Source organism: Diuraphis noxia, unplaced genomic scaffold, assembly GCF_037042655.1.
Source record: "Diuraphis noxia isolate RWA-SAM2 unplaced genomic scaffold, SU_Dnox_SAM2 contig0001, whole genome shotgun sequence".
In the NCBI taxonomy this organism is placed as follows: Eukaryota; Metazoa; Arthropoda; class Insecta; order Hemiptera; family Aphididae; genus Diuraphis; species Diuraphis noxia.
This window is the reverse complement of record NW_028301711.1, coordinates 13,223,732-13,237,609: the sequence shown is the minus strand read 5'-3', so window position 1 is coordinate 13,237,609 and position 13,878 is coordinate 13,223,732. Positions and strand designations below refer to the sequence as shown.

Below are 13,878 nucleotides of genomic sequence, written 5' to 3'. Positions count from 1 at the left end.
GTCAATCAGTAATTTATTAATTTCTTGCGTCATAAATATTTGTATGTTATATTCAGTGGCGTGGCAAACTAGAATATTTTCAGAGGCAAGTATATTTTGCGATACCCACCCACCCATCAACCATAATTTTGTCTCTCAATTGGAAATAGAGTGGGTGGGTGGGGGGGGGGGGGTGATTGCTTTCACAGACAATTGTACTTATTAGGTAGGTATTATTACCAACTAATGGTTAGTAACCACTGCCTACTAGCTTTCGTTTATATCAATATTAGACAATATTAAAATATTATTTTCTGTGTTATTTTCCTAAATTCGATATTATGAATTTAAATTATTTCCCATTCACCCAGTGTCACCCATCACCCACCAAAAAAAGTGAGAGGCCGCCGCCTCTCGATTACCCCCATCGCCACGCCACTGGTTATATTATAAAAAATATCTATAACCCAGCCACCTAGTTGCTACGTCGGTTTTATACATTGTTTGGTAAGTACCTATCTTCTTTTCTAATTACTCATTAGTCATTAGTTATTTATAATTTATGTTAGTTGTAACTACCTACTATATACATTTATATAGATTTCGTTACCTATAGATCTCAAATATCAAACATGATAATTTTGGTGAAATGATGGTTAAAGTACCTGTAATTTGTAAGGTACCTATCACATGTGAAATAACAATATTCAGTTATTAAATTACCTAATTCAATATTGTTTTTTAATTTCTTAAAAAATTAACTGAATTAGAGAAATTGAGTCATAATTCTAATTTGTGAGTACCTAATAATTATAGAAATTTTGAAGGTAGGTAGTGCCTATCATTGATTATTATTTAAAATATAAATGGTTTCAAGTCTAGAGTGTATTTTTTGATCAGTTTAATGTTAGTAATAATATGTAGATACATGATGCTAGTAGAATGCCTAGTAGTTACTAGAGGGCATAGAGGTAGGGACTAGGGTTATAGGTACTTCTATGTATTATATTTAGGTAATATTATGTATCTGTATATAATGGCGGGTTAATGTGGTCAACTTTGACACTCATGTCATTTAATTAAATTATGGTGGTTGAGTCATTTTATTAAACATTTTTGGAATAATGTTGCTGTCAAACAGTTTGTTTCATAATGTAGTTGTTTTATATCTGAAAACTGTCTCTGTGAGGGTGGGTATGTACAAACAATTATAACTGCTTCCTTAAAAATAAGAGTGTAGTCCGTCACTGCCAATATTTTTATTTTTATTTATTCTTCAAGGAGATAATGAGCCCCACTGGACATGTTCGTGTGGAGGCCCATGAGTTCACAATTTGAAATATAAATACATTAAATAGTTCATATAAATTAAATAATTACACTTTGTGATATACATTTCTCGCATAACTAGAATATTAATATAAGTGAATACCTACATATTTTCTTTTCTTTGTTTATATAATATAATATTATAATGTAGTATTATGTGAAAAATTGTGTAATTAAATAATACAATATAAAACTAAGATTAACAATAATTACTAAAGTTGTATAACTTATATAATAAGTAATGCAGTAATCCTATACATTTGTTATGAATCTTTTGTTCTTGTAAAAGCCAAAGTGTAATTTTTTTTTTATGAATTTGAAAAGAGTTGCCGTGTTTAATTTCTAATGGTAGTGTATTGTACATGTTTGGACCAATACATAAGTATGTGGATTGTGTTAATTTTTTGTGCATAGTTGGTACTTTGATATTAAATATTTGTCTAGTATTATGTTCGTGTTCAGTTTTAAAAGTAGGTAAAGTTATTTTTAGTTATGTAAAGCACCGACGCTTTCCAGGCCATCTAGCAATATCCAAGTTTACATGTACAAGCCCATGTACCTATCTATTTGTAATTGATTTTCTTTTATTTAATAATAAAATCTTAACAGCTTGATTTATTAAATTTTAAAGTATTGTGGGGTACCTATGTGTTTGTATGTAAAATAAATTAACAAAAATTAACTATTAAAAAGTTATGAATTTTAATTTTAATTTACCAATAAAAATACCTTATAAAATAAAATGTTTTTAAAAATTAAAATGTTGAGAAAATTAAATTATACTGAAAATAAAACAAATGACAATTTTCAAGCTTATAATTCTAGTTAAAGGTTTTTTTCATTTTCACTATTTGACATTAGATTACAATTGAGTAAAATAAAAATACTCATAACCTAAAAATATAAGATACCTATGGTTCTTGATTAATATGACCAAAATAATAATCTACTTGTAATATGATTGTAAATTGTAATAATTAGTTATTTTTTAAGTAAAACAATAAATATTATATATGTTCCTATATTAAACCAGACTTAACACATTTTTAATAAACCAAAACATACATTATTTTAAATACCCATTTTAAATTTAAATGTTTTCAATAGGCTCATTGATCTTAAATTGTATAAGAAAAAAATGAGTGCTGCATACTATCGACTAAAAAAATATCGCCAAAAACAAAGTGCTGATATATACATCAAGAAGTGATGTGCCAAACTTTGAACAACATGAAATTGAAAATTTCAATTTGTCATTGGAAATGCCTTATTCTGCTTATTCTGCACAATGATTATGAGTCGAATCCATTTATTGTGGCTGTGTTTAGTGGAGATTCTAAACCTCAAAATGTAAATAATTTCTCAGAAGATTTGGTCCAGGAAACAATAACTTTAATCCAAAATGGCTTAATTATTGGACAAAGACATTTTAAAATAGAAATTGTTGGATTGTCCTGCGACACACCAGCCAGATCTTATATCAAAAAATGTAAAGGCCATGGAGGATTCTATGCATGCGAACGTTGTGAAACTAGAGGCAAGACCATTAATAAAAAAAAGGGTGTATCCCAGCATTAAGTCCAAATTACGTACCAAAAAGAGTTTTACGAGGCAACATCAACCTGAGCATCATTTGGATGGGACTCGGTTGCTAGATATACCGAAATTTGTCCCTGTTAGATGTGTTTTTTTGGATTCTATGCATTTATTGTACCTCGGGATTATGAAGTAGATTTTACAACAATTACTTGGGACTAAATCGCGTGTTAACCGTAAATGCAAACTTCATCAATGCAAAATACAAGAATTAAATTCAACTTTAAAGGTATTTGTAAAACTTATACCTAAAGAATTCAAGAGAAAAAAACTAGACTTAGCCACATTTAATTACTGGAAAGCAACACAATTCCGTTTTTTTAAAACTACTGTGGAGCTTTAGTGCTAATTAAAATTCTACCTAAAAAAATGTACAAACACTTTTTACTTTTAGTTGTTGCATGTAGAATATTAAACGACCCTGAATTATGTATTGAATATGTAAGTTATGCAAGAGAATTGTTGAGGAAGTTTTTTGAACTTCTTCCATCATTTTACGGTCCCGATTCCCAAATTATGAATAGTCATAACTTAATACATTTGGCCGATGATGTTGAACATGAAAATATGGTTTTGTCAGCAGTATCTGCATTTCCATTCGAAAATTTTCTTGGTAAGATTAAAAGGTTAATTCGAGGAAGAAGTCGACCTCTTGAGCAGTTAGTTCGAAGAGTGTCTGAGCAGAAATCATGTCCAGAAGTGACTAAAAAGAATGGTAAATACAAGAAAAAGTTGCTCATAGTGAATCCTGACATTACACATAAAACTAAAGGAGATATTAAAAGCATAATTTTACGTGGAGTTGAGTTAAGTTCATCAAAACCAAACATTGTTAAATTGAATTCTGGCAAGGTCTTTAGCATAGTAAGAATAAAGAAAAAACAACAATTTTTTTTTTTCATGGGTTCATGTACAAGTGTCACTGATGTTTTCAAATATCCATGCAATTCAACAAAAATTGGAATTATGAAGTTGGGAGGATTGTTTAAAAATAAAAAAGTTGTTTTAATAGATGATATAAAAAAGAAATGTGTTCTTTTTGAAAACCGCAATAAGAGTTATGCAGTTACATTACTTCATAATTCATAATGTTATTACTATTATACTCCTTTTATACCTATTTAACTACACTTTTAATGTTTAAGGAAATAGTTTTTATTGAATTTTCTCAGCTATTGTAATTAAAATTATTTCAATCTCTTAAATTCAAATATTTATTTATATTATTATTATTATTATTATATCGCTAATATTGTAGATAACCAAAAAAAAAAAATCAACAAGTTGAAGAGTAAAAGTTGCATAGAAAACATTCAAAAGTGAATGTATCAGGTATACATATATTTTTTATAACTTAATTTATTTTTAATATTATCGTTTTTTTATATATTATAAACTATGCCATGGTTGGTTACAGATATGGATTATAAGAAAAACTCAACTCATGCTGTTATAAAATTTGATGAAAAAACAGTCGACGGTAAAGATTACATTACATACCCTTGTCATGGACATATATTGAGAATGGATTATTACACTGTAAATATCCAGATAAAAAATATTATGCAACAATTAATAATATGAGCAAAACTTTGTTTGGCCATAAAGAATCTTGGAAAGGCTTTGGCATCAGCATAATTTCAGAAGCTAGTAAGTAAGACCTTAATGAACTTATTTACAATGGTATTTAACTATCTTTATAAAATTAGTATTTAATGAACTATAAGCTTTTATTTATAACCATGCATTATTCTAAAGAATACATTTAAAATTTAAAATGCTAAAACATATTAGAAAACTCTAGTTATATATAATTATATAGTTAATCTTTAATTTAAATATTTAATTATAAATTATTTAACTATTTTAAATGGTAAAAATTCTGTGGATGATATTTTTTTATTTGAGTTTCATAGTTAAAAAAATTCAATAAATAAAAAATATAAAACTAGGCATTTTATTTCTTCACTTCTATAAAAGTTTCTTTTTTTTTTTAGTTTTCCACCTAATCTTTTATTTCATTTTAGGAAATTATGAGCAAGGTGTCAGGCGAATGAATAAAGCCTTCTCTAATACAGTTGTATTAAGTAGTGCGGTTGAGGACAAAGACAGTTCGGAATGTGAGTCTGATCCAAAACATTTATCTGGGAATGAACTTGAAAATAATTTAAAAGACATTCCAGCAACTTTCAAAAATCAACCACCATCATTATTTCAAGGTAGTTTCTTCAATTGAATTATGTGATATGTATACATTAAATCAAATGTCTAATATTTTGTTATTATGTTATTACAATTACAAACATAGATTTGTCACAGTCTAATGTATCATCATCTGAATCGTCATCGACAAAAAATAGTTCTAGGGTTCTTTTGTTAGATTGAACATTTTAAACTATAGTTTATAATAACTTACTCGCTCGGCCTAACCTCATACAATAATATTAAAACGTCAAATGGTATCATCTACTGAGCCACACAAAATAGTTATTGTTTCGGTTTTCAGTTACGTTAACTCAAGATACGTCAGCCCACCAGAAGGCATCTGGCGGTTGTTTTCGTACGAACTGCACAAGAGAAGTCACACAATCGTCAGACTTCCTGTCCACTTGGAAGGTCGACACAATGTGTATTTTGCGCCAGGACAAGCGCAAGAACGGTTGCAAAACGAAGCTTTACAACGAACGAGATTAACAGAGTTCTTCACGCTCAACGTGAATGACGTGCTGGCCAGACAATACCTGTACCACGAAATACCGACCCATTACACCTGGAACGCGCCGCAGAGAACATGGTCACGGCGGCGAAGACTGATGACAAACGAGACGTTGGCACGGATGTACATCGTCAATCCACTGGACCGAGACCGTTTCCACTTGCGACTGCTACTTCTGAACCGAAGAGGCTCGCAGTCCTTTCAAGACATAAGGACAGTGGACGGGGTCGTTCACGAAACATACACGGCGGCGGCCGTCACACTCGGATTATTGGAAGACGACCGAGCGTGGCGGGCCTGCTTGACGGAATCGGCGGCGTTGGACACACCGCGGCAACTGCGGTATCTCTTCGTCACGATACTGGTGTTCTGCGAGCCCTCAAACCCGCTGGCGTTGTACGAGGCGAACGAAGCAAACCTGATGGAGGATTTCAATCGGCGCCTCCAAGACGTCGACCGCGCGAGGGCCGCGTGTCTAAACGCCATCGGAGATCTACTTCGTGCGCAGGGAAAGTCGCTGGGCGACTACGGTTTGCCCCTGCCAGACCCCCTAATGCTGGAACAGGAACAGGACGACAGACTGTTCCACGCAATCGACGCGGCCGCACGGTGGGTCCAACAATCGGACGACATGAACGCCGAACAGCGGACGGTGTTCGACCGCGTGATGGCGGCCGTTGACGACGGTCGAGACGTAGCGAAAACTTTCTACGTCGACGGACCCGGTGGTACCGGGAAAACGACGCTGTACGGATGCCTCATATGGTCGCTCCGCAACCGAAAGCAGTCGGTGTTGTGCGTCGCATTCACCGGGATCGCGGCGTCTCTCATGGACGGCGGCATGACCGTGCACTCGACGTTCGGATTGCCGTTCGGTACTCTGACCGACGACTCCACATCGACCATCACCATGCAGTCAGAGCGAGCGCACAGGATACGCGACGCGGCGCTCATCGTGTGGGATGAGGCGCCAATATCCCCGGGACTGCAACTGACTGTGGTGGATCGGCTGCTCAGGGACGTCATGGGATCAGAATTACCTTTCGGTGGTAAGCCCATGTTGTTCGCAGGTGACTTCAGACAGATATTGCCCGTAGTCCGAAGAGGATCGAGAGGTGACATCGTCATGTCTTCGATCAAACACAACAGTCTATGGGGCGGTATGGAACGCTTCAACCTGGTCCTCAACATGCGCGCCGACAACGACGTGCAATTTGCGACTTGGTTACTTCGGCTCGGCAACGGTCAACTGCCCGCGGTCGACGGTGTTCGGGACACCGTGCTAATCCCTCAGGATATGGTATGTGACGTTGCCGATCTAATTGATTTTGTCTATCCGCAGCAAATGTCTTTGGCCAACGTCGACGACTTTGCTCGGAGAATTGTTCTGTGTCCCAGGAACGACGATTGTAGAGATGTCAACAGGGACGTGCTGCGACGCGTCGACGGCGTTCAGAGGAGCTACACCGCCATCGACACTGTGGTCGTCGACGATCCCGACGAAGTGGCCAATTTCCCCACAGAGTTCCTCAACAGTTTGGAACCAGACGGCTTGCCGCCGTACCGGCTGACGTTGAAGGTGGGTTCAATTGTTATGTTGCTCAGAAATCTAGATCCAAAGAGACGACTGTGCAACGGTACGAGGTTGGTGGTCACCGAACTGCGTCATCATAACTTTAAAGCCAGGGTTTTGAGCGGTGACGCACAGGAAGATATCATCGTGCCAGCGATACCGCTCACGTCCAGTGGCGAAGACGACCTGCCCATCATAATGCGGCGTGTTCAATTCCCGGTAAGGTTGTCTTTCGCCATGACCATCAATAAGTCACAGCGGGGTTGGTAAATTGAGTCCCAAATGACCCTAACTCGGTAAATTGAGTCCCGGGGAAAAATAGGTAGTAGGTAAGTTGAGTCCCAGAAAAAATAAGGTAGGTAGTAGGTAATTTGAGTCCCAGGGAAAAACGATTTATATGCATTTAAAATTTAAAAATATGCACTATAAAATTTTTATTTGTGATTTGTAGACATTAATTGACTGCATGTATATGATTTTGAATATAGCAACATGCATTTTTATTAATTATATAATTATTTTTTATGCAATAAAATGCATGTTGCTATTTAAAAAATCATATACATGCAGTCAATGAATGTCCACAAATCACAAATAAAAATTTTATAGTGCACATTTTTAAATTTTAAATGCAATAAATCGTTTTTCTCTGGGACTCAAATTACCTACTGCCTTATTTTTTACGGGACTCAACTTACCTACTACCTATTTTTCCCCGGGACTCAATTTACCGCTTTTAAAATGTACCAAACTTATCTCGGACTCAATTCACCTAGCCCCAGTCACAGGGTCAGACGTTTGATCGAGTGGGTTTGCTACTGCCGTCGCCCGTGTTCACGCATGGGCAACTGTACGTAGCTTTTTCAAGAGTGAGAAACGCACAGTCATTGAGAGTAGGTATGTACGGTGATGACGGTCGATTCGTCACCAAGAACATTGTGTACAGAGAAGTTCTAGACTGATGCGTTTACAAGTGTACATTTGTTTAAATGTCTGTGCTAATGCATAATATTTTTTGTCCCTCGTGGGCTGGTCTTCGTGACCTGGTCTGTGTGACCTGGGTCTTCGTGACCCTAGGGCCTTTGTGGACCTAGCCTTCGTGGCTGAACGGAGAGAAAGTTTGACAACCTCCACGTGGTTCTCTCTGGATGCAAATTTACTATAATGTGCAGTATTTATAGCAAGTTAATGATTTTTTTTAACTCAGTTAATAGTTAAAAGTTAATTCAAAATGTTCTATCAATTGAATTAAGTTAAGAGTTAACCAAAATGTAATATTAACTTTTTAACTCAAATTAAGTTACTATTTTATGTGTGCAAAAGCTAATAGTACTTTATAAAATGTGTACCTACCAGCAATTTGTACTCCTACAATAGTTCACAAAATTTTAACTTTTTAACTAACTTTAACTTATTAACGCGTTAATGCCCAGCCTTGATTTATAGTGAATTCGTAACTAATGTCAACATTTTAAACTGAATTTTATTGTAGTCTTTGTAATAATATACATATGTTAAAATGTATATTATGTGTATCATGTGCATTTGTATTACGTTTATAAAAAATGTTCATACACAATTCAATAGATGTAATAATTTAATATATTTGTATGCCTTCAACATAATTACATTGCATTTTAATCACTTTAAAGTATTGGTTCTTCGTTCTGTAATATGTTTAACACACACTATGTAACATTATAAATACACTAGCTGAACCCGTGCACTTCGTAGCCCGTTAAAAATTCTCTTTTATGGTCCATAGTTCATATTGTGTGTTAAATTAATTTCATCTGATGATGCTATCAGTATATTTTTATACATAATAGCCGACCCGTCACAGCTTCGCCCGTGATTGGTTGTTTATTTTGCCTTCGGACCATGATATGTAGAATTTTTTTTTCAAATATTATTGTTTATTGTGATCGGCTAGTAAATATAAAAAACGGTTTCTAGCGTTATAAATGATAAAAATAAATACTGATAAAAAAGAAATAATTTATGGTTGATAAAGATTTATTAAAGAAAATTTATTAAAGATTTATTAAAATTTATTAAAGAAAAAAAAAGAATTAAAATATGAATTTTATAAGACTTCTGAGTATATGATGTTTTTTGTTATATTTCCTGTTGAAATTAAAATCATAAGATGATTCGGGTCTCCAGTTCGAGAAAATGCCACGTATAATTGCCCATGTGAAAAGCACTCTGTACGAAGATCTACGCCAACGTACTTGAATGTTTGACCTTGTGCTTTGTTTATGGTAATGGCAAAAGAAACTTTAACCGGGAATTGAAGCCGTTTGAAAGAAAACGGCAAGTCAGAGGGAATCATGGGAATTCTTGGAATAAATGCAATTTCTCCTTCCGCTGGCCCTGTAAGAATTACGGCTTCTATAATATTATTTCGCAACGATTTTATTTGTAATCTTGTACCGTTACATAAGTTCGGTGGTTGAAGATTACGTAATAATGTAATTGGAGCACCAATTTTTAATTTTAGTTTATGAGGAGGAAATCCCGAAGGAGAAAGAGAATTGAGAAATTCTTGTGGATAATGAATAGCATCATCTGTTGATGTAACTGTATCAATAGATAGATATTCACGTGAGTGTCCATCGAATTTTAGAAGGATGATATCATTAATTTCTTCTGCTGTTACATTTCTTGGAGAGATTATAGCTCTTTCACATAACCACTGATCTGATTTATTGGACAGATTAAAAAGGTCTGGATAAACTGTAGAAATCAACTCTAACACGTTATTGACCACCCGTCCAATCGTGTGATTGACAGAAATGTAACCATTTTCATTTTCTAAAGTTCCATTTCCAATTTTCAACAACTGTGCTGGAAAAATATCGTCCCCTCCGCATAAATAAACTCTCATGTTTGTTCGCAAATAAAGTTTTTCAACATAGTTCCATATATGGGAAGATTTTAAGCAAGCATTAACGACATCAGCTCGAGTACCTTTAGGGATTACTGGTAAGGTTTGACGGAAATCACCAGCGAAAACGAATGTTATGCCACCCATAAACTTATTATTACACCTAAGATCTTTTAATGTTCGATCAATTGTTTCGATATGTGATCTTTGACTCATTGTACACTCATCCCACACAACGAATGAGGTTTTTTGAAGAATTTTTCCATGAGGGCCATTTTTACGAATCGGACAAACGTATTCTGTATCAAATAATACATTTAACGGTAACTTGAAAGTCGAGTGAGCAGTTCTGCCGCCACTAAGGAGAGTTGCTGCTATACCAGATGAAGCTACTGCTAATGCAACTTTACCTGAGGATCTAATTTGAGCCAACAACAAATTAATTAGGAATGTTTTTCCTGTACCACCCGGAGCATCTAAAAAAAAAACTCTTCCTTGATGATTCATTACGCTTTCTGTAATAACATTAAAAGCATATTTTTGATCATTTACTAATTTTGGTAAATTGATTTCTACAAATTCTTGTAATCGGTTATTATCGTAAGAACGCAAAATTGAGAATTCAAAAGGATCAGATGCATTTTAATTTCGAACAGGTGAGTTCATTCCAAATTCAGTTAAATATTTTTCAGACAGAAAAACAACTTTATCTTCTATTTCAATCAAACCTTTATTAAATATTTCATCAGAAAAAGTAAATTGCAAGTCATTTAATCGAGTGCGCTCTGTAAGAAGAATATCTTCACAAAAATCATTTCTGAACTGTTCCCACAAAGATTGAGGTTCAGACGGTTGGCAGAAAACTATGATTATTGCGAATAATTCTCTTAATTTTGAAGGACTTTCTGAAAGAGTTGCCTCCGCTAGAGTATTTTTCCATTGCTCGTCATTTTCTAAAAGCCCAAGAGCAAAACAGGAAGCTTTAAAAGTCGCGTGAATGACTCCATCAAAGGCCTTCAAGCTTTCAAATGAAGTAGGACCTTGTACATAATTTAGTAACAATCTTAAATGAAAGCACTCACTTTGATTTGGGTGAATCGTGTAAATTCTACCAATGGCAGTGTCCATTTTTATTCCTGGCCAACCTGGAACATCTTTTCCCCGTCTTCTCTTTAACCAGCCTCTGCTATTATCCCAGGTGTAATAAGAAGGAACTTCATGATAGAACAGTGTTTTTGCAAAATCATCATGTGAACTCAGTTCAAAAAATGCAGTTAGTGTCGTTTTTCTTGGATTTTCAATAACTTGATGAAGATTATTATCATTAAAGAAAACACGCTGTCCATTTTCTAGATGAACAGCCAAGTGCTGAACTGTCGGATCTCTATCATGGATTACAAAATGGAAAATTCTCCAAAACGCTTCAGAAGTACATATGTATCGACCATTCAAAAAATTTGTAATCTCATCGTTTTCACGATTAACAGAAAAAGTAGCTCTATCTGATCCTTTATTAATATATTTACATATGTATTTTATCGCTTTAACCGTATGACAGTATTCTACGTTAATATGCGCATTAAAGCACCTAGATAGCACTGGACAATACGGTACAACCCAACGGTTGTCAACCACGATTTCTGTTTTACCACGAACATTTAATATTGCAGTATAACCTCCATCATCTGGTGATCTCCGTCGGTAAGTCGGATAACCATCATCTCCAGTTTGAGTATCCTTGACCAATTTGTGAGGGTATTTCTTACTACATTTTCCAATATTCATACATGGCGATCTAATATTTAACTCGCCGCATGGGCCATGAATCATATTCTTGCAAACTATTTCATAAAGTATAGGATCTCTGTCTTTGTTTGGTATCTCGGCAGAAATAATTTTATCAATTTCATCTGGCTGAATTTTCGTTTGTAACCACAAAAGAATGTGGCAGTGTGGCAAACCTCGTTTTTGCCATTCAACACTGTAAACATAACAATTTACATCTCCGAAAATATATTTATTTTTTAATACATGCATAAACTTTTTTAGTTTGAGATGAAAAACTCTAGAGATTATATCGTGTCTATCAAACGACTTTTGATCTTGAAATAATTCATTTTTTATTTCCGGCCATTCCGGGTTGCATGTAAAAGTAATAAATAAATCTGGATGGCCAAATTTGCGAACATAAGTCATGGCATCCTGATTTTTTTCATGCATGTAACGTGGGGAGCCAGTAAAAGAGGAAGGAAGAATTACTTGTTGCCCAACGTTATTAGCATTAATATTTGCATCATTGTTAACAGCATCTCGGAGGTGAACATAATCATCCGCACGTAGTTGTTTTTGATGGTTACGAATAAAGTGTAGTCTTTCAGAAATCAATTTTGCCATCATATCTACGGCGAATTGGCTGAATAATGTTTTGTAATAATGTAGATGATTTAGACTTGTTTCTCTAACCATAAACCTATAAGAATAAAATTGCATGCAGGATACAGTTTTGGTTCGATTTTGGTTATTTTCCTGTAATATATTAATGTGATAACCGTCTTCGCCTCTAGTATACATCAATGGATATTGCAGTGCATCATAAGATCTATTCAATTCGGAAACTCGACTCAATTGTCCACTCCGACCGTGCAGAACTATATCTCTGGGACCTTTATCTTCATTAACTAATAATACAGCTACTTCATCGATGGTAGGTGCATTATATTGACCTCTGTGTTCATCTTGAGGAACTCTGTCAGCATGAATAATTAACTTAAAGTTTTGCAACTCATCAAAAGACCTCGACTCCAGATTAGATCTAAAGCTCTGTATGAGGTGATTATTTTCACGCAAAACTGTTTGCAATGATTCAATGAGACCTCTTTTCATATTTGGAATCATATTTGTTCGAATAGATATTTGATCCGACTCTGACATAAAATATATTTGTAAAAATTTAGCATTATTTCCAATTTCGGGTAATAAACTACCTATTAAATGATGCACTTGACCCTGAATTTTAAAAGAGGGCATGAAGTTCCCTTCACTTATTTCGTTTGCTCCAAACGATGTCATTTGAAACAGAGTGTTATACCGTCTAGAATTATCAAAGAAATGTTTTGATAGAGGGTGAGAATTATCAATTAAACTTTTAATTAGGTCTGGAAGATCCTCAAATTGGTGTAAAACAACTTTACCGTCAGCGCAGCAAAGTCCATGGGTTTCATCTTTCCATTTTTTTGCATGGCACTTAGGACATAATATAGTCATTCGTCCAATTTGAAGCGCTTTAATATTTAAATAATCAATCTCGGATTGATAATTAAACGCTGATTTCATACTCAAAGCGTTACGTTGCTCCTGAGCACGTGTTTGAGAACGTTCTGGTGTGTTATTTTGTTGCCTTCTGTTATACATTCGAGATGCATGATAATGAATTGGCCACTTACTCAAAATTTGGGTAAGAAAAAAAGGTAAAAAAACTAAGTACAAATTATGCCAGTGTGCTGATGCCAGTGACTGATGTTCTCTTAGATTGTTTACTATAATGTAATATTACAAAAACTTTAGCCACAGCAACGCGTGGCCGGGTCGGCTAGTAATATTATAATATACAAACCTATAGAACCGTAACAACTAAAAATATTTAGTATATTTTTTGGCCGAAAGAGGGCGCCACTTCTTTGATTCTGTTTTTGATTTTGTATGAACTTTATACTTTTTTTTTATTGACAAAAGTGTTACTATAACCTTCAGCGGAGTGTCGGGTTTCAGCCAAAAAAAATTTCAACCAATTCGGTT

General features: G+C 34.7%; 3 protein-coding genes and 1 pseudogene across 3 annotated transcripts; 3 read left to right on the top strand and 1 right to left on the bottom strand.

Annotated features, from left to right (window-relative positions):
• Positions 1-2,517: 2,517 nt before the first annotated feature.
• LOC149059783 (uncharacterized) lies at positions 2,518-3,247 on the top strand (annotated as a pseudogene).
• Positions 3,248-5,360: 2,113 nt separating this feature from the next.
• LOC149059782 (uncharacterized) lies at positions 5,361-6,586 on the top strand. Its single transcript, XM_089226096.1, has 2 exons — positions 5,361-6,495; positions 6,537-6,586. The coding sequence occupies exons 1-2, from the start codon at positions 5,361-5,363 to the stop codon at positions 6,584-6,586; spliced, it is 1,185 nt and encodes a 394-aa protein (XP_089082222.1).
• A 13-nt stretch (positions 6,587-6,599) lies between these two features.
• Positions 6,600-7,463, top strand: LOC149059781 (ATP-dependent DNA helicase PIF1-like). Its single transcript, XM_089226091.1, has one exon. It carries the CDS (start codon positions 6,645-6,647, stop codon positions 7,461-7,463), a length of 819 nt encoding a protein of 272 aa, XP_089082217.1. The 5' UTR covers positions 6,600-6,644.
• A 654-nt stretch (positions 7,464-8,117) lies between these two features.
• Positions 8,118-13,476, bottom strand: LOC149059780 (uncharacterized). Its single transcript, XM_089226088.1, has 7 exons — positions 12,271-13,476; positions 11,672-11,964; positions 11,166-11,371; positions 10,812-11,123; positions 9,681-10,493; positions 9,428-9,569; positions 8,118-8,352 (listed from the first exon to the last, which is right to left on the bottom strand). Exons 1-7 carry the CDS (start codon positions 13,414-13,416, stop codon positions 8,118-8,120), a joined length of 3,147 nt encoding a protein of 1,048 aa, XP_089082214.1. The 5' UTR covers positions 13,417-13,476.
• Positions 13,477-13,878: the final 402 nt, after the last annotated feature.